General features: G+C 42.3%; 1 protein-coding gene across 2 annotated transcripts in view; it reads left to right on the top strand.

Moving 5' to 3' along the window:
- Positions 1 to 19,298, top strand: part of arhgap27 (Rho GTPase activating protein 27) — a 29,474-nt gene continuing 10,176 nt past the window's right edge. For both annotated transcript variants that reach the window (XM_083993757.1, XM_083993756.1), the window contains exons 1-4: positions 1 to 117; positions 2,157 to 3,134; positions 17,063 to 17,551; positions 18,421 to 18,648. In XM_083993757.1, the coding sequence (XP_083849883.1) occupies positions 2,181 to 3,134; positions 17,063 to 17,551; positions 18,421 to 18,648 (1,671 nt within the window). In that variant the 5' untranslated portion in view covers positions 1 to 117; positions 2,157 to 2,180. The remainder of the gene's footprint in view (positions 118 to 2,156; positions 3,135 to 17,062; positions 17,552 to 18,420; positions 18,649 to 19,298) is intronic.

The following is a 19,298-nucleotide window of genomic DNA, read 5'->3' as shown; positions in this document are numbered from 1 at the left end:
CACGTTCAGGTCGACCCCTCTGACCCCCAGACGGGTGAGTGGACGTGACGCTCAGGCTGCACTGTGGAAAAAGGTTGGAACAGCAGCAAAGAGACACAAAACTGAGATTCGAACACAGTAAGTGATGCAAAAAAACTACTGAAACTAAAGCTAAATGACAACAAAGACACAGCATGACACCAAGGAGACACAAGACTACAACAAAGAGACACAAAAGTGTGACTCGAAAACAGAAAATGATGGAGAAACTGCTACATAAATATAAAAATACAACCATGGTCACACTAAAAGACACAGCATGGCACCAAGGAGACACAAGACTACAACAAAGAGACACAAAACGACCCACAGAATTGACCTAAAACTACATCAAAGGACATAAAAAGACAAGATAACGACACTAAAAAACCACAAAACAACACAAAACCTGCGCTATATGATGTCATTTTCTTGTCTTGCAGCCCATATATATACAGTCATGTGAGAAAATTAGGACACCCCATTTAGTTTACGCCAAACATGTCCTCTGTTCTGTCTAAATAATTCAATTTTAGACTCGTATGTGTCTTTGTCTTCGTTCTCTCTGGCAAACTTCAGTCTGACCTTCATGTTTCTTTTAGAGAGCAAAGGTTTCCTCCTCCTCCTCCTCGCACACCTCCCATGCAAGTTACACTTGTGCAGTCTCTTGCTGATGATAGAGGCATGCACTTTCACATCAATAGTAGCAGGAGCCTGCTGTAGGTCCCATGATAAGATTTTAGGAGACTTCTTTTAGCTTCTTGCTGTCTGCTCTTGGGGTGAAATTGCGCGGATATCCAGATCTAAGGTCGTCCATTTGTAGACTGTTTTCTGGACAGTGGAACGGCTGATTTTAAATAGTTTTGAGATCTTTTTAAATACCCTAAACATTGGTTTTTAAAACCAAATAATGAAGCGATTTTCGGTTGTACTGTGTGTTTGATTAAGTGGTTGACACTCGGTGCAGCACAACCCTCACTGTAGGTCATGTGGCGGAGGATCACCTCCTCTGAAACTTCCCAGGAAAGTCAGTACACTCATGTTTCTATTCAGATCGTATAAATCTTTCGCCTTTTACTAAAGATTTCCGTGGAGAGGAACAATATGAGTTCAAACTAATTTTTTGATGCCCTGCTTTGTGCAGGGCTTCCTTTTCTTGTTAAAGAAAACCAAATCTGAAACTACTTTGATTTTGTGGTCTGTTGATTCAATATGGCAAGTGCAGTACATAGATCATAGATCATTGCATGTAGTAACAAGTAATACAACAAAGAAAATTGACATAACAGGGATGCAGCAACCAAAATAAAAAAAGATGATAGGTTATTTAAAGTAGATGTCAGCGTTGTACCATAAGCTGCTACAATCTTATTTCTCAAGGCCTCAGACAGCTCTTTCGATTTCACCATGGTGGTCACTCTCACATCAGCAGTCAGGGGCACAACAAACACAACAATCTGTCTGAGGTTTAAAAAGGGCAAAAAGCTGAGTAATAATGTTCAGATCATGTGCACCTGAAGTGATTCACCTGTGTGTGATTTTAGCCATTTTAAATGGGAATAAATGTGGGGGTGTCCTGACTTATTCCTCACCAAAAATTGCTTTAAAAAAGTATTTTCTTCAATTTTAATTGTTAAATTATGCCCAGTATTGTTAAAAATTAGATTAGATTAGATTAGATAGAACTTTATTCATCCCGAAGGAAATTCTTATGCTGCAAAAGGAAATGTGCAAAGGAATTACAATAACAAAATACAAAGAGGAACAATGCCTAAGAAAAAGACAGAAATATATAATAAAATATATCCTACAATGTCTAAATCAATAAAAAATATAGAATAATATACTATATTGAGTATCCTATGTACAAATATTTTCACATCTGACCCACATTATTTATCCTAAACTACAAGAAAGGGCACAAAGCCACCATAAAAGACACAGAACAACAGTAAAGACACACAACATCACCACAAAACAACATTGTCATCATCATCATCATCATCATGTCCTGCTTCTATATATATCTATGTATGTGAGCGGTATAAAAAGGGTAAGAACTTCCTACAGATGTGGAAGTTTGTGTTAATGCACTCTGTGAAAGCCACAACACCTTCACGTTTCCTCTTATTTTGCAGCTTCATGATGCGCCGTGCACCATAATGCACGACAGGCCGCCGCCGCCCCGGAGCATGGAGCTGGTGTCAGTGCAGTACGAGTTTGAGTACACGGCCAAGGACGGCCGCCTGGTGTCCATCAAGCCCAACGAGAGCTACATCCTGGTCACCAAGACCAACCAGCACTGGTGGCACGTCCGCAAAGACCAGGACACCAAACCTTTCTACATCCCGGCGCAGTACGTGAAGCAGCTGCCCGCTACACACACCGCAGACTCCCCCAGTGCCAACAACAACGAGGAGGAGGAGGTGGTGGTGGGTTTAACGGAGCGTGTGACTCACAGTAACAATAAGAAAGTGGATACCGCACACGTAACGCAACATAAAAAAGCCACATCTCAGGACAGGCGCCGGTCTTCTTCTTTTGGTTCCCGTGGGAACAGCAAACCAGATGTGAAGCCCTGTAAGGCTCAGAAAGAAGAAACGACCCCCAGCAGCAGCAGCAGCAGCAGCAGCAGCTTAGCGCCTCCCGCAGGCGACACAAAGACGGTCCACAGTCCAGCAGGAAACTCTTCATTAACCTCATCCACTGAACTGAATAATGATGTTTCGGAGCTGTACTCAAAACCTCAACTTAAAGTGGGGAAGAGAAAGCAGAAGCACAAAGTCCGCAAACAGCAGGACGACAGAGTGGAGCAGCAGCAGCAGCAGCAGCCGTTGCCGCCGTTAAGGATTTCTGTGGATGATGATAAAGACATGAGCTTCCCTTCGCCTCCTCCTTCACCCATTTACAACACCATCCCAGAGCTGCAGCTCCCGGACGTTGACATATTTTGTCACCTGCCCGGTCCTGTAGCTTCAGACGACCTCCCTCTACCACCTCCACCTTCATCATCATCATCATCATCATTACTGGCACCTCCAGCATCGCAGCAGCAGCAGAGTTTGAATCCACCTGCACAGGCCACTCCTTCTACACATGCACCTCCCACAGAGCAGGTAAGACATCCTGCTGCAGATGTGGTCGGGTTTTATAACCATGTGATCCTGAAACATGTGTGAATGTGAAAGATTTTCTTCTTCTTTTCTTTTTTTCTGGTGCTCTTCCATCTATGCCTTGCAGAGAAGTGACTCAAAACCACTTCCTATAATGGTTTTAATTTAGATCATAACCACCAGCCACAGCTGCCAGGGGCCAGATTCACAAAAACCTTCTTACAAAATCTTGATAAGTGTCATTTTTTTTCTTAACTTCAGTCTAACGTAAGAAGAAAAAAGAGAAGAAGTCATATTCTCCTAAAAGGTTCTTAGGTATTTTCTCGACTTTCTTCTTCTTAAGTTTCTTCTTAGAATAAATGATATTCTTGAAATCAAAGTTCTCAAATTTGTTCTTTACTTTTTTCTTAACTTTGAGACAACCTTGACCTGTCTTAAAATTCCTTCAGTGAATAGGTAAGCCTCTAATATCATCTTTTTTTAAACATAGTTTAGACGAGTAGGTCATAGTTTAAGTAAATATAATTTGTAATTAATTACACAAAGAGCCTGTTAACTGTTAGTTAGCATGGTTAGTGAGTGACTGACGGTTAAGATGTAAACTGTATGTTGTTTGTTGACGCAATGCGTATTTTAAGAAGTTCTTAAGTAGGAAAAATAAGAAATTGGTAAGAAATTATTGTTCTTACGTAAGAAAATTTTGAGGAATTGCACTGAAGAACTTTCTTCTGAACTTCTTAATTTTAGATCTTTCTTAAAAACATATTGGTAAATCTGGTCAGAACGTGTGTGTGTGTGTGGGTACGGTTGCCAAACGTGTGTTTCTATATGTGTGTGTGTGCCACAGTTTCCTGGGCCCATTTTTAGCCACTTGTTCCGGTGTCAAAAAAAAACCAAAAACCAACTTCCATCTGAATTCTTTCCGTGCATGTAAACTCGTTGCTAAATGTGTTCCAGTGTCGTATTTGAACATTTCCCATCAACTCCCCTCCATCTCTCTTTATCTACCATGACTTATCCAGTTCCATATACAGTAAAAAACAAACATGCAACTTTCTAAACCTTGTTCCTTGTTTGTATTGTTCATCAATAACTCCTGGCTTCATCCCAGTCTGTGAGTTTTGTTTTCCAAGTTAATAGTAAAAAAGGAAGTGAGAAGTGCTCTCCTACCTGTTGTTTTTCTGTTTTCATTCATCACTCTGTTACGTAAGAACAAAATGTGTCATTGCCACTTCACGGCCAGGAGGGGGCGCAGTTTTACCATCTATAAAGTGACAGGTCAGCTACTGCTTCTTCTACTAAACCTCAGTGTTTTATTGTTTTGGATTCAAAATAGACTTAATGCCGTTATTCAACTCTGATCAGCAGGAAAGTTCATTTTGAGTTACACATATAATCATAATAATAATAATAATAGCAAAAACCACAAATGACTTGTTTGCATGAGTATGAAAGGAACATACTGTACCTGAATCAGCAGTCACATGATCATATCACCTGTGTGTGTCACCATGGGAACTCACCTGACTGGAGTATAAATACACCTGTGTCTGGTTCTGTGCAGTCTGTAGAGGATACAACTACGACAGGATAACAGAAAAATATCTGTACTATTATTATTTTTTTTTTTTCTTTCAGGCTTCTTCTTCCCACACAGCAGCCAGTGATTCGTGTAGAGAGGTCACAAAGTTTCACTGCCTCGTGTTGTTGTGTTGTGTTGTGTGGACAACGCTGCATGTGAACTTACTGTAATACAGTGAAGCGCCTCAGTGATTTCACTTCCTGCTCTCACTTAACTCTCACCTTATTATTTGCATGTTCGGTCACTGAGCTCCTGTGCTTCTTTGAGTGGAAATATATATACATAGCCTATAATTTTAAATCTAGTTTAGGCCTGTCACAGTTATTACATAATCGCCTGATCGTGATCATTTGCTGACCACAGTTATTTTGCATTGTTTCCATTCATCTGTTTATAACAGCTGGATATAACCAGCTGTTAAAGCCATAACAGAAATGTCATATTCCCACATATTTCCATCTGTTTTTTAATGTTGTTTTCCACTGTATGACATTATCACATTGTGCCCTCTAATTCTTTTATGGTTTAATGACACATAAGTGGAGCACCACAAACAGTTTATCTATTACTAATTTCTGATGACGCATCTATTGACATTAGCGTCATGGATTTAGTTGAAAAGCCTGAAGTCAAACAGAAATTTATTTTTTATTTAAATGTTCAAATGTTAAAATACCAATAAATGTCTCTTCTTCTTCAGCAGAATGGGCCTCAACTTCACAGTCATATTACTACATAACACAATACAGCTGAAGCTAACTTTAACTACTTATCACATTGCCTATATTATTGTTGTGTGAAGTTAAATCCGTTTATTAGTATTATAGCAAAAACTTAAAGTGAAAACAAACATATAAAGCTGCCTTTGTGTCATAAAAAAGTGAACTGCCAGTAGTGTGTTGTGTGTGAATGCACAAGCTACTGCCCACTACTGGTTTTATGTTTTTCTTTTACATATGTAAAGCAGTGTTTTAAATGTCTGGGTGAGTTTCCCTGTAGGTTTTGATGAGACGTCTCAGGATCTTTTTTTTGGGGGGGGCCTGCCCTGAATCTCTGGTTGATAAGTTGTGCGCAGTGAGTGAAGAAGGTCCTGACTCGGGAATACCGCACTGGTTGGGTTCACAAGTATCTGTGCCAGCTCAGCTCATCAGCATATGAATGTCCCCGGGTCCCCTTCAAAAAGCCGGTTCAATAGGGGGAGAGGTGTTTCTTGAATACTTCACAGAGAGAGAGAGAGAGAGAGAGAGAGAGAGAGAGAGAGAGAGAGAGAGAGAGAGAGAGAGAGAGAGAGAGACCAGTTGATTCAATCCCAGCGAAACTTTTTGCAGTCGTGGAGTCGCGTTGACCAGGTGTGTATACAACAGTTTGGTATTGATTGATTGATTGATTTATTGATTGGTTGGTTCAGCTACTTGTTGTTTATTAACTTGGTGAATTATACCACCAGGCAGGAGGAGCTGGAAAGCTGTGAGTGTGCGTGTATTTGTGTGTGTAGGAGGAGGAGTTTATTGTCAACAGTGCAGGAGGCTGAACAGGTTGCAAACAGGTTGTGTCGGCTGGGTGGGTGGCTTCACTCTCCGGACGAGGACGAGGAGGAGGAGGAGGCAGGAAGGGGTTAACCTGAGAGCTGTTGCTGCTGCTGCTGTTGCTGCTGTCGCTCGGCCACGCCCAAACCTCCAGCTGCTCCTACCTGGTTTCCCCGGCAGCGCGCACCGTCCCCCGGGCGTCATGACGCGCCGCTCCGCTGGGAACTGGAGGAAACTTCTGCTGCGGTTGTGATTGTTGTTGTTGTCGTCTTCTCCTTCTTCTTTTGCCTCGTGGATGTAGTTTTTTGCTAAAAAGAAAACGACAGAGACACGACTTTTTATTTAATTTTTTTTTAAAATTTTTTTTAAATTTCCAGGTAAGTTTGACACGCACCTGTTGTAAGGTTAGAGGAGGAGTGACGTAAGCGAGCGAGCGAGCGGCGAGTTGTTGAAGGGAGAACCAGGTTTCTGTTGAGTTTCAAACAGCTGTGAGTGTGTGTGTGTGTGTGTGTGTCTAAGTGTAAGTGTGTGAAAGTGTGTGTACGAGTCCAGTAATGGCTGCAGCACCCCCAGGCACCCCCTCCCCCCACCCATCACCCCCTCCCTCCCCCAACTAAACCCAGTGACACTGTGGTGGGCATCACTAACCCTCACACACTCACTTTTTATTTGTGTGTTTCACTTTCTCCTGGGTTGTGAATGAGACACCGACACACACTGACGCACACACACACACACACGGTGGTGGTGGTGGTGGTGGTGGTTACAGGACTACAGACGTGCCAGGACCCCTCAAGTGCATTAATTCTTACCCCACAATGGAGGGCCATCTCCATGGTGATCATGTGGGGGTGTGGGGGGGGGGGGTCTGGGCTGACTCCCAACCAGAGAGGGGGCTTGGGAGCTTTTAGTACCAGTCCTGCCCTGCCATGCAGTTGGCATGTGTGTGTATGAGTGTGTGTGTGTGTTCATATGTAATGAACTACTTGCAATTAGCCCCAAATGTAGGTCACTTCATATCCGGGGGTCCGTGGAGGCCGCTCGGTGGGATATTAAGTTTGGTATAAGTGGATGACAAATCCAGCTGGGACTGGGGAATCCAAACTTTGGTTAATTTTAACTTCATAGCTCAAATATTCAGACCTGATCTGTTTTTACTTTTTAAGAGATATTCTCTCTTTCTGTGGCACCAGTGAGTCTGAGCCTCTCCGCAGCTTCTTGGTGAATATTGAGCAGATTGATTCGTCTTTATCACCTGAAGTCCAGTTATTTACTGCGTTGGTCCAATGTCCCATTGATCTTTGCCAAGTAAGAGAAGAGTTGAGTTTGTTGTGCTTGTGCACCACATCCCCCGTGCATGATGATCTTTTTTTGAGCTTTAAACAAATCAGATTATCCTGTTCTTCTGCAGCTTTCCCATGAGCACCTGGCCGGCCCACAGAGGCGGTGGTGGCGGTGGCGTTACAGTAATTCTTGCTGCTCTGTGAAAACATCCAAAATCAAATGCCAAGAAACTGCTCAGACAGGTAGTGTGAGTGTCTTGTCCGACCTCCCTGTACATGCCTGTCTGCCTGACTAAACATGAGTCAGCCCAAGAGCAGGTGCACTGGTGCAGGTGCAGATGCAGGCTCGGCGGCTTCCTGGTCACTCGCTCTCTGTCATTTTAATATAAACAGCTGGGGACTTTTTAGTACGTTTGGTGTCAGTTTCAGGTTTTAGGAGCAGTTTGTCTGTCAAACATTGTCTCTGGATGTTTCTATCTGGACTGTATGTTCAACTTAATGAGCCTCAGACAATAAGATACAGTAGCTGTGAGCCGCTGCCTGTCATGTTTCACGTTACATTTAAATCACAGAGCCGAGCAGCTAACAGTCAGATGAATACCGAGAGGTCTAAAAACTAAAAGAAGTTGGCACGACACCATCCAGACAATACTTACTGAAAGTAGAATAGTTTGGAAAGAAACACTGATAGGTAACAATATGTAACACAAAACAGCCTGTGTTATTCCCACCTCCCGTCTTTGTTTAGATTTCAAACACATAGTGCTACAGAGGAATCTGGTTTAAGCTTTTGTAATAATAGAGGACGATTTAAAGATGGTGTAAAACAACTGTCTTTTTGTTTTTAGAGATTGTTGGTTGTTTGTTTTTGTAACTCGAATGATAAAGGATGTTAAAATCCGAGGGCAGTGTTGGACATAAGGATGAAGTCTTGCACTATAATCTGCTTTAGGCCTCAGCTGTAGCTGGTCTTTGTGAAGAGCTGCATGAGTCGCACCAACAGGAATGTCCTTTGTGTCCTTACTATGTGTAAAATGTTTTGTGAGGTTGTAATGGCATGGCAATGCTTGGTTGCACTGATCCTACCTTCTTTTTTTTGCATGATGAGAAAAGTTTCCAGCAGCCTGTGTTTGCATGCTTGCTTGTTGACGTTTGAACTCATTTGTTGTCTATTTGACCACAGATAAACCTGCATGAACTCTTTTATTTTATAATTAATCCATCAGTCATTGTGAGTTAAGATTATGATTAACAGCATATTTGTTATATTTATCAGAGAGCCCATTGGAAACTCCCTTCTACCATTAGTAAATAAAATATACAGTAAATAGCTCCACATGCTGATATCATTTCTGTAATGTAACATTTTAAATGGACGGCTTTAAAGGGATAGTTCAGCATTTTGGCAAACTGGCCCATTGCCATAATCCCTATAGATTTAGGAGTTGGTTCGTTACCTTTAATTTCAATTTCAATTTTAATTTATTTAAAAGGGACAATGTACAGTTAAAACATAAATGTTGCCATTTGATGCACTATACCAGATTATAGCTTTAAGGTAATTTGCTTTAATTGTCGGTGCAAGCTATTTTTAGAACGGCGGAGCAGAGCCGCGAGCTGCTCAGAGCTATGCTACAGAGGCTAATGGGATAGCGGTTTTGCATGAATTTACCTCGAAACAACTCTGTCTCGTAATGTTCTGTTATTATCTCATAGCGTGGTGAATGTGCAGGTCACGAGAGCGTTTTGGAGTTGTTGGATTGTGTACTGTATTTGATGAGTTTGCTGAGAGAAACCAAGAAATCCAATGAGCCTCCGTAGCGTAGCTCTGAGCAGCTCGCGGCTCTGCTCCGCCGTTCAAAAAATAGCTTGCACTGACAATTAAAGGTAACGAACCTACTCCTAAAACTATAGGGATTATGGCAATGGGACAATATGCCTAAATGTTGAACTATCCCTTTAACTTTTTTTTTTTTAGCGTATTGTCACATTTGTGTTGCTGATCATTAATCACACTGTTTTCAATCTGCCTAAATTTGATCTAAAGGAGTTTATAGGAGGGGACATGCAGAAGAATAGGCTACATAAATGAAAAAAATCAAAATATGAAAGTCATAGAGATGTAACTAACCAGTAGATAGTTGATATTTTTTGGAATTAGTACATGTAACTTATTATTAGAGCTATAAAATTTTGCACACAGCTGCCAACTCTGACTCTTTCTTTCTTTCTTTCTTTCTTTCTTTCTTTCTTTCTTTCTTTCTTTCTTTCTTTCTTTCTTTCTTTCTTTCTTTCTTTCTTTCTCTCTCTGTTTTCATGTGTTTTGTGTCATGAGTACGTGGTGCGCAAGCTGCCACATGGAATTGCCCTTTAAGGGATTAATGAAGTTATCTTGAACCTTGAATCTAGAGACAATTAAATAAATCATCATTCAGATTATGGATGTTACATGCTGATGTCCTGACGTTAAAAAAAAAAGGTGTTGCCTTTGCAAAGCGGCGATGTTTCCACTGCCACCTCCACTTGGTTCTTGAGCCCCCTCCTCCTCCTACACTGAGAGTTCGGGAGGGGGAAATCTATCGCAAACAAAGCAAATATCTGCAGATGTTGTACGTCTGCGCGCAGAGGAGCAGAGATAAGAGTGTGATAAGATGATCGGGCTCCACTGTGGAGTGAGCGTTTTAGAGCAACCCTGGATTCTGGGCCATGGAGAAGTGTGATGTAAGAGCGAGGAGGGCGAGGGGGAGGTGGAGCCACGTTGATTCAATAGCTCAACTGTGTGCTTTTGTGGCGTGATTTGGGCCCCAATTTGGAGCTCCATTGTCTGATTGGATGAGTTGCTAATGTGGTTAAGTAATCAAGCAGATTGCTGCTTCATGCATTGCTGAGGGCACAGAGTTGACTGCTGACTGACTGACTGACTGACTGACTGACTGGCTGGCTGCACGGCCAGGTTGTTCAGACACCATCATGCTGCGGGAAAAAAAATGGATCATTTCATTTCTTTATTTTCTAGTACCAAACATTAAAAACACCATATAGACAAACTGACTAGAATATACAAACAAACAGACAAACAAAAGAAAAGAAAATACCTTTACAGTCTCATTAAAGTAATAACACTGTCAACAATCCTTAATAAAAAACAAAATAGACAAATCAACAATCATTAATAAAAGACAAAACTTGTTGTTGTTGAATGCAGTTTTAAATTCCTTCTCATTCTTGCAAGACAAAACTTTATCGATATCACCAGAGTCAGACATAAACAAAGCAAGGTGTGAACATGTCAAGGTCTAATGATAAAAAAGGGAAAAAAAAGCTGAATGTTTCGGATGCTCCAGGACACGTTCATTCACACACTCACACACACGCGCGGCTGCAGCAGCGTAAACACACACAGCCGCAATTTAAATCTAATTTGAGATTAAGCTAAAAAAAAAAAGACTGAAACAGCCACAAAACCCACTCTGCCTTCTGCATGCTGTGGATTGGCCAGTATTACCCCAACCCCCTCCCACTCCACTACGCCTCACCCCACCTCACCTCCCACCCACCCCCTACCCCTAGTTGTGTGTAGGAGGAAGTATTGATTGAACAATTGGACTTCCTGTTTCAGGCCTTCGCCCTCGTGGAGCGCAGTTTTTCAACAACAACAACGATGTCTCATCAGAGCTCGTCCACGTCCTTATGGGACATTATTGCTTCCCCTTTTGACCCCCCTCCACCCCCCCACTGGCAGGCTGAGTACTGTACACTTTACTGTAGAGAAGCTGCAGCTCAGGGAGAAGAAAAAACCCATTAGTTAGCTTTCGTTTTTCTTTTCTCATTTTCGACTACAACCGTAAACCAAAGCACACACATTTCCCTCGAAGAGCTTTGTTTCCATTGGAGTCGTTTCCTTTTTTCTTTTCTTTTTTTTTTAATCATATATCACCAAACAGGCAGCAGGAAGTAGGTTGAAGTGACCTGTATAGTTGATGTAGTTTGTGCTGCTCTCTTCATCCAACCCTCCTCTCTCCCTTTCTCTGTCTCTGTCTTGTTTTCATTGTCTCTTTTCTGTCTGTTTTTGGCTCTTAGCGCCAGCAGACAGTTGCCCTCTACCCCCCTATCCTGCGCAATGGAATTCACGCACACACACGCCAACACACACTCACTCAGACACACACACACACACGCACACACATCTCTCGCCCCAGTCCTCACACACAGTCCCTTCCTGCTGCTATTGTAACAGAGTTCACAGTTCTCCTTTCTATCTGGGCTGCAGCAACTGTCACAGCTGCAGCAGCAGAGAGGAGGATGTGCACCGGAGGGTGTGTTGCATGAGTCTGCCGACGCCTCTCTCTCTCTCCCTCTCTCTCTCTCCCTCTCTCTCTCTCTCTCTCTCTGTCTAACTCGCTCCCATCACACGCCGTTTGAATGTGGTGGTCGTCGCCTTTTGAGTCGCTCCAGTTCGTTTTTTATTATTTGATATGTTTGGGGATTAATGGCTACTCTAAATAGAGCGCTGTGAACATGGTGGACACGTACTCCACGGCTTGGTCCAGTCACCGGGGCAGGCAGAGTTTGGCTCTGCCTGTGGGACCTCAGGTAGGTGATCCCATCCCATCCCGTCCCGTCACATCTGCAGTGTATGAAAAGTTAATAATTGTGAGTTGTGTGATTTGTTGTACTTTGTGTCTTTGAGTGTTTTGATGTCACTCTCGCTTCCTGCTTTGCGTAAACATGTCACATCTGCACTTGTTTCTTTTCCTGTTCTGCGTGAAGTGGCAGCACGCACAATATAACACCATCCTGATGTTTTACCTTCTCAGTTTGGACTTTTAACAAACTCCTCTCATGGGGTTCAGCTCTGAATTTGACTGTTTTAGTTTATTGTGGACGAGCTTTTCAGTCACAGAGCCGGAGAACTACACTGTTGTGTTGTGTAGTAGCATTAAGTGGAGACACAAGACGACGACGCTGCTGCAGCAGCTGCTTCTAAGTCACATTTCAAAATTAGACATTTCATCCTGTTGTGAAAAAAATGTCAATTTTCCTCCAAAGTGCAGAGACGTAGCAGATGTGTTTTCTGTCGCTGGAGCCTGGTGATGTTCATCCTCACACCGCAAAACTAGCAGGAGTTTAAAACTCAGTGACAAAACTATTACCAGCAAAATCTTATGTAACGAATCCTGCAGGAAGCTGCTCCTTGTGGCCGATAAGATGTCATAAATGACATTATTATTATTACTTTGAATCACGGGATATATCTGAGAGGTGGAAACATGATTTTCTGACATAGGAACCAAGATTTAAAAAAAAAAAAGTTTCTGTGCGGGGGCATCGGACCGCAGAACGTCTTCCTGTTGCGTTTTTTTGTTGAGGTAGTGGGCACAGGACAGAAAGATTTTGAAACTGGGTCAGTTCTTTTTTCGATGCATCGTTGTTTTTTGTTGTGGGGTTGGAGCGAAAAATAGGTTTTTATATTTCCTCCTGAAAGGTGGTCGAGTGCAGTTTAGTTTGGTGGAGTCGGGTGGACAGATCTGTGGCCCCACGACCTTGATTGCCATGGTTACGGCCGGTGGGGACGAGGCCAGCTGGACTCCATGTCTATCGCAGCTTTCCAACAGAGGCAGACATGAACTGTTGTTTTCCTTTTTTTAATTGAGCAGAGAACAAAACAATTAATGCACATCAACTTTTTTTTTTGTCTAAGTTGCGTCAGAAATTATGAATAATAACAAAAAATACACATTACAACAGCTTAAATGAGACATTAAAGAATATATTGATGAGAAAATAACGCAACAAAAGGTCAAAAGGAAGCAGCTTCTGCATTACATAATCCGTGGTGACCTATTGTTTTCAGGGCGTATTTATAAGTGACCCATGGAAACAAGGCCTGATGCTAATTAAAGGACCAGATCCTTCACACGAAGTGACACACTAATTATACTGAGGTGCAGCACTTGAGGAAATGTACTTGACTGGATTTGCATGCGAGTACTCCCTGATATAGATATTCCCATCAAAACGATGACAATCTGTCACACCACTGCCTCTCGCTGTGTGTCTGTGTATGTGTGTGTCTGTGTGTGTTTGCTGACTTGTTTATACAGTTCCTTTCACTTCATGTGGCTGCGTTCGGGGTGGTTTGTTCCCGAGGACTGGGGCATTCCAGCGCCACTGGTTCAGATACATCAATGAAGCAGCTCTTTCATTTCCTCTCTGTCTATTTCTTGTGGTCCCGTGGTGTGTGGGTGTGTGTGTGTGTGTGTGTTGTTGGGAATCAATCCTGTTTCAGGGTCAGTTGTCTGGTTGTCTGTATCGATCGCCTCGTGGTTGTGTTGAGATCAATAACGAAGCAAAGTGATAACATTGGACAGATGGATAACATAAACAAAATTACATAATCTTGCTTTATTTTAAGTTTTATTCATGCAGGTTTTTGTTTTTGTTTTAGGTTTTTTTTTAACCTCGTCTGCAGGTTGGCAGTTGGCAGGAAGAAGTGCTTTTATTTCAAGCAAGAGCAGCAATACTACAAAATAAAAGCCCTTAGTTCACAAGCTTTAATAAAAACACAGACACAATCAACTAAGTATCAGTACTCGTCACAACATTGATCTATTATTCTGTATATATTACAGTATTTCTAGTTTCTAAGTAGTGTTTTACTGTTGTAGATGGTCCATGTTAACTATTCTGTATCCCAAAGACATTTTAATATGTAAATAGGCCTATGTCCCCAAAACATATTTAAAGAAAACCTGTAAGTGCAGTACAATTAATGTGTTTTTCAAATTAGTTGATTGATTTAAAAACTCAGTAGCCTGAGAGATGAAAGGATAAAATGCAGGTTGTTGACGTCGACTGTGAATAAAAATGGACGCAGCCTCCATGACGTCGAAGCTGTGAAGCTGCTGCTGATGAGAACAAACTCCCCGCGTTTCCATAAATGTGCAAATAAGAGAGTCGCACAGTCGTCATGAGTGAAATTAGCCATAACAACCAAATTATTTTTCTGTAGAAGACATCATGTAAACATCATTTTAACATTAGAGACTGACTCCACCGTTGGAGACTCTAGTGGCCACGAGAGGAACTGCAGATGTTGGTTTTTCAAGTTCCTGCATTATAATCAGGATAAATGCCGCTTTGTTTTAAGGAAACATGTTACACACATGTGCATTATTGTTGATATCAACCCTGCGCTGCCAGATATTACACATTAAGACTTTACAGACTCACTAAGAGGCTAAAAAGAGTTATTGAGAAAGACAGTAAACAGGCTGCACTTATATAGCACTTTCCACTCATAGTGCTTTACACTACAAGCCACAAGTCTCCCATTCACACAGCACATTTTATATGCACAATGCACTTTTCTATCACACGCACACCAGCGCTCTGCTTCCTGCAGCCCAGTGAGAAGTAAAACAATGACCTTGACAATGAAATTAAAGCTGCACAAAGTTGAAATATTAATAACAGTTAAGAGTCGTCAGTGCAAACAGTTCTCTGTTGATCACAGAGATGAGCAAATGCAGCACAGACACACACACACACACACACATATACACAGGCCTTGATAAATATAGACCATGTGGCTAACTGTGAGACAAGATGCAGTCAGAGTGAAGCACGATAGACACGCTAGCCCCTGTATCTCTGTATCCATTGCCATCATGGCGGCGGCAACGGCAACGGCAGAGTCGAGGCTCCCAGGGTCAGCAGATCCCGCGGTTCTCACGGTGACGAACCAGGTGAGAGGAGAGGAGAGCAAGGGCAAGTGGAAGAAAAACAAAAAAAGGTGGCAAGGTGCTTTTAATTTGGCAGGTCGGGGTCATTTCAAGTGTGAACAGATTGAGACACTCAAGTTGTTGTTACAACATAGTTTCAGAAGCTGCTGCTGCTGCGTTGGGGGACAGAGGCGGCCTTTCATCACAACGCCCGCGTTTCACTCTCCAGTGGCGTTGCTTAAACAAATTAGTTGTGATGGTTGAGTCTTATATTTGCATGTCATGTTCCTGTCCAATCCTGGCCGAGCTGCACAGAGCAAACACTTAAACCCGGTCATAAAAAGAAACGCCACATGGAGGAAACGTAGATGATGATGATGGTGCTTGAGTCTCCTATACAACTCAACTTTTTGACACAACTCTGAGCTTTAAACTCTGGTTTGTGGGTGTTTTTTTTGTTGTTGTTGTGCACAAGAATTGAGGCTAGAATAGGGCAATGATCACTATTGTGGGAGTGACACCTCTGTGGTTTGTTTCTTTGTTTTTTTCTTTTTTAGCTATAAGCAACTTCCTGGCTGAACTGTGTAAGATGCGGAAGGCAAATTTCTATAAAGTGAGAGCAGGAGGCTGGAGCATGACTCAGTTTGACAAAGCATTTTCAGTTCTTTTTTTGTCATTTAAAATGTTATTGAATTTTTGATAAACATGTCAACAAGTACAGCGTTAGTGATACAGGTGTTCTGGCGTAGACATCTTCTGACATGTCATACAAAGAAGAAAATTATAAAATCCAAACAAGTACAGGCCTATGACACATCAACACTGTTGAGATTTTGGGCTATTTTTCTTCCTTAACATGTATTCTTTCAGAAAAGTGGAAAGAAATGGTAGAAAATCCACATTAAGGTTTTTATTTCACTTCATTTTGTCTCTTTCGTCAGTAGATTTCTCCTAAATTCACCAAAAGTTAACATGCTACTGTGACATACTGTGCTGTGCCTGTCGTCTCTCTCTCCTGAACAGTTATGTAGGCTCCAAAAATTGTAATTTCCTCCGTATCCGCAACCAATCGTAAAAGTACGATTTGCATTAACAATCTATGGAATTTTGCAGTACAAGTCTTTAAAGGTTATTTTCTCAAAATGAGTTTTTCCTCATACTCTCCACTTCAGCAGCACTTACAGACACCAAACCTTCCAGTTTCATTCCAGTCTATATACTGAATGTTTTTACCGAGGGGATTGTTGATATGTCATTCACAGCTTGATTTATACAACATTTTATTCCTAAAAACATGACAAAATTTGACTTTTTTTTTTAGGGCTGGTGACAGTATTTTCTCATTTACAGAGTGATAAAAAGAGATATCCAAAATCCCTCTGTAAAAACTTCTGACTCTAATATGTCAACAAAATAAAACAAGAATTTTTAAAGCGGCTTTATCCATTGTTCAGATTTTGGTTCTGGAAATGTATGCAAATTAGTGCATATTTCATTATATTTTGCCTCATTTACATATTTAAACATAAAATTTGACAAAACTTGCAATACAAAAAAATATTTGTCTTAATGTAAGTGATAAATGTGGGAAGTTTAATGGTGATATCTGTTAGTTAAATGTTTTACCCTATTCACCTACAACAGTTTTCTTGTGCGTTAAGATCGTTTTCAAGCTCTTGAAAGTGACCAGATAGTTTTTTTTTTTAAGCTTGATTGTCTACAAAAGCAAACACTCACTCAAAACACAGAGTTGGTTCTTGGTTGTTGGTTCTTGTCCTTCACCTGCATCTTTTGTGTGTCTTTTTTCCCCTGGCAGGTGCAGAATGAAAATCTCCGATCTGCCGTGTACGTCAACGTAGCGCAGCTTCGCCAGAGCATCTCTGAGTCTCCCCCCTCGGGCCCCTCGTCCTACTCTCCTTCCTACCTTGACCCCGAGGGATGGGAGGTGCACACTGACCAGAAGAGTGGACAGGAGTATTATTACCACCCCGCAACGGGGCGCACCACCTGGGACAATCCCTTTCTAGACTCCCCCTCGGACACCGATCCTCTCCCCCTCTTCTCTGAGGAGCCCCGCTCCCCGTCGCCGCCTCCCGAGTCGCCCGCCCTCTCTCTGTCCACCGCCTCCCCCCCGGCCACGGCCTGGACCTCAGACTGGGAGCAGTTAGTGGATGAGACCAGCGGCCGGCCGTACTTTTACAACCCGATGTCTGGGGAGACGTCCTGGGAGCCTCCGGAGCAGCTGAGCCCGTATCCCCCCGTGATGGAGCCGATGAGCGTGCACAGGTTTCACGAGGACGGGCCGGTAAGGACGGCGCCGGGGCCGGGCCGGGGGCGGGGGCTGCTGCTCCACTTAGCCTCCCTTCTTCTTCCTCCCTGTCTCCTGTTTTAGCTTCACCCAGGGGAAAGCTGTAAATACAGGCTGCTTTTAATGGATTTAAATCCTCCTGCACCTCCAGCAGACAAGACTCCTCTTCATTAGGAAACCTCTCAGCGCTGATCTGAGTCCCCAGCTTTTTAAAAAAAAAGAAACCAGACATCTGTCCTCATTTTTGAATTAACCACCGCAACACATTGATGAAAATATATTTCACTGCACTTTTTTTTCTTCTTTCTAATCTTTACTCCACTTGTTTCATGACTGTGTTTTCTGCACAACACAAGCAACAAGTGACCTCGTTCTCGGGCCGTAATAACTTACTTTTCGGGGCCTGAACATTAATGGGCCGAGGTAGAATAATACTTTGAGGCCACGGAAACGCTGCTGTGACTTATTTATCAAAGTCACAGCAAAGTCCTTGAGCTCTGTATCGAGGACACAGAAGGAAGTGACTCAACTGACTTTATTCAGGGAGATGAAGCGACGTTTTTCTGGCTCAGTCTGTTGATTATTTCAATTGTTCCCAATCTGAAGGTCAAAACTCTCCAGGGATGATTAAAGATAGAAACTTCATTCATGCTCTGCCTGTAAAATCACACATTTAAGGGTAGTTCCCAAACTAAACAATGTTGATTTTTACGTTTATTTACATGTTAACATCCCTTTTTAATGGTGTTTTCTCCTATTTTTGTGCCATGTGTCCATTTTCGGTTGATTTATATGTTTATTTACATGTTAACTTCCCTTTTTTAATGGTATTTTTTCCTATTTTTTGTTCCGTTTCCGCCCCCCAGCCTCCGCTGCCGGAGGAGGACTACCCTACGGAGCATTACAGAGCTGACAGTCCACCGGACGACCACGAGGAGCTCCTCGCCGTGGGGCCTCCGACCTTCGCCCTGGGCCACGTGAGCCGGACCGTCATCCCCAGGGCCAACCTGGACCGCAGCACGCCGGCCGGCTGGCACCTCAACGTGGAGCCGAACGGGACCTGGGTGTTCACCAGCGAGCACTCACCTGACCAGGTACAAACATAAGGTCGTGTAGACGGAGAGGCGGGAGATGTGGGAGGTCAGCTGAAGTTTGGCTCCTGTGCATGTAAAACAGAAACGTCAGGTGGGAAAGTATTTTTAGCTTTCTATCAAAGGTCATCGCAGTGATAGTTTTTGTTTTTGATGTCAGCGTTGCAGAATCACACAAAGAGGAAATTCACGTCCTTTCTCAATATTGATGTGGAAAAAACAACAAAAACCAAAAAAAAAAAAAAAACATGCTGTCATTCATGACGTTGGTCTCAGTCGTCAGACGTCAGACTGTTTGGTTGCAGGTTCACCACAGTCACTGAGTTCATCAGCCATAAATGTTTGTAGAAAATGTCATTGCTGCTCATGGTGTTGCTAAAAAAAAAAGTTCATATTTTGCTGCTTTCTTATGTCGTCATATGTTATGACATATTGAGAGGCTGAACAGACTTTGTTTGAACCATAAAAAGTCCATAAGAACCAGTTTTTTAACCATGGTGGCATCAAGAGACCACGATGCTGTAAATCTTGTACCATGTTCCCTATGACACCACATACTTTTCTATATTAAAAAAAAAACAACCTAAATATGTTCATGTTATTATTTACATGATGTAAATACAGTATATTGTGTAGGAGTGCAGCTTTTTTTT

This window comes from Trachurus trachurus (genome assembly GCF_905171665.1).
Source record: "Trachurus trachurus genome assembly, chromosome: 19".
Taxonomy (NCBI): Eukaryota; Metazoa; Chordata; class Actinopteri; order Carangiformes; family Carangidae; genus Trachurus; species Trachurus trachurus.
This window is presented reverse-complemented; position numbering and strand designations above follow the sequence as displayed.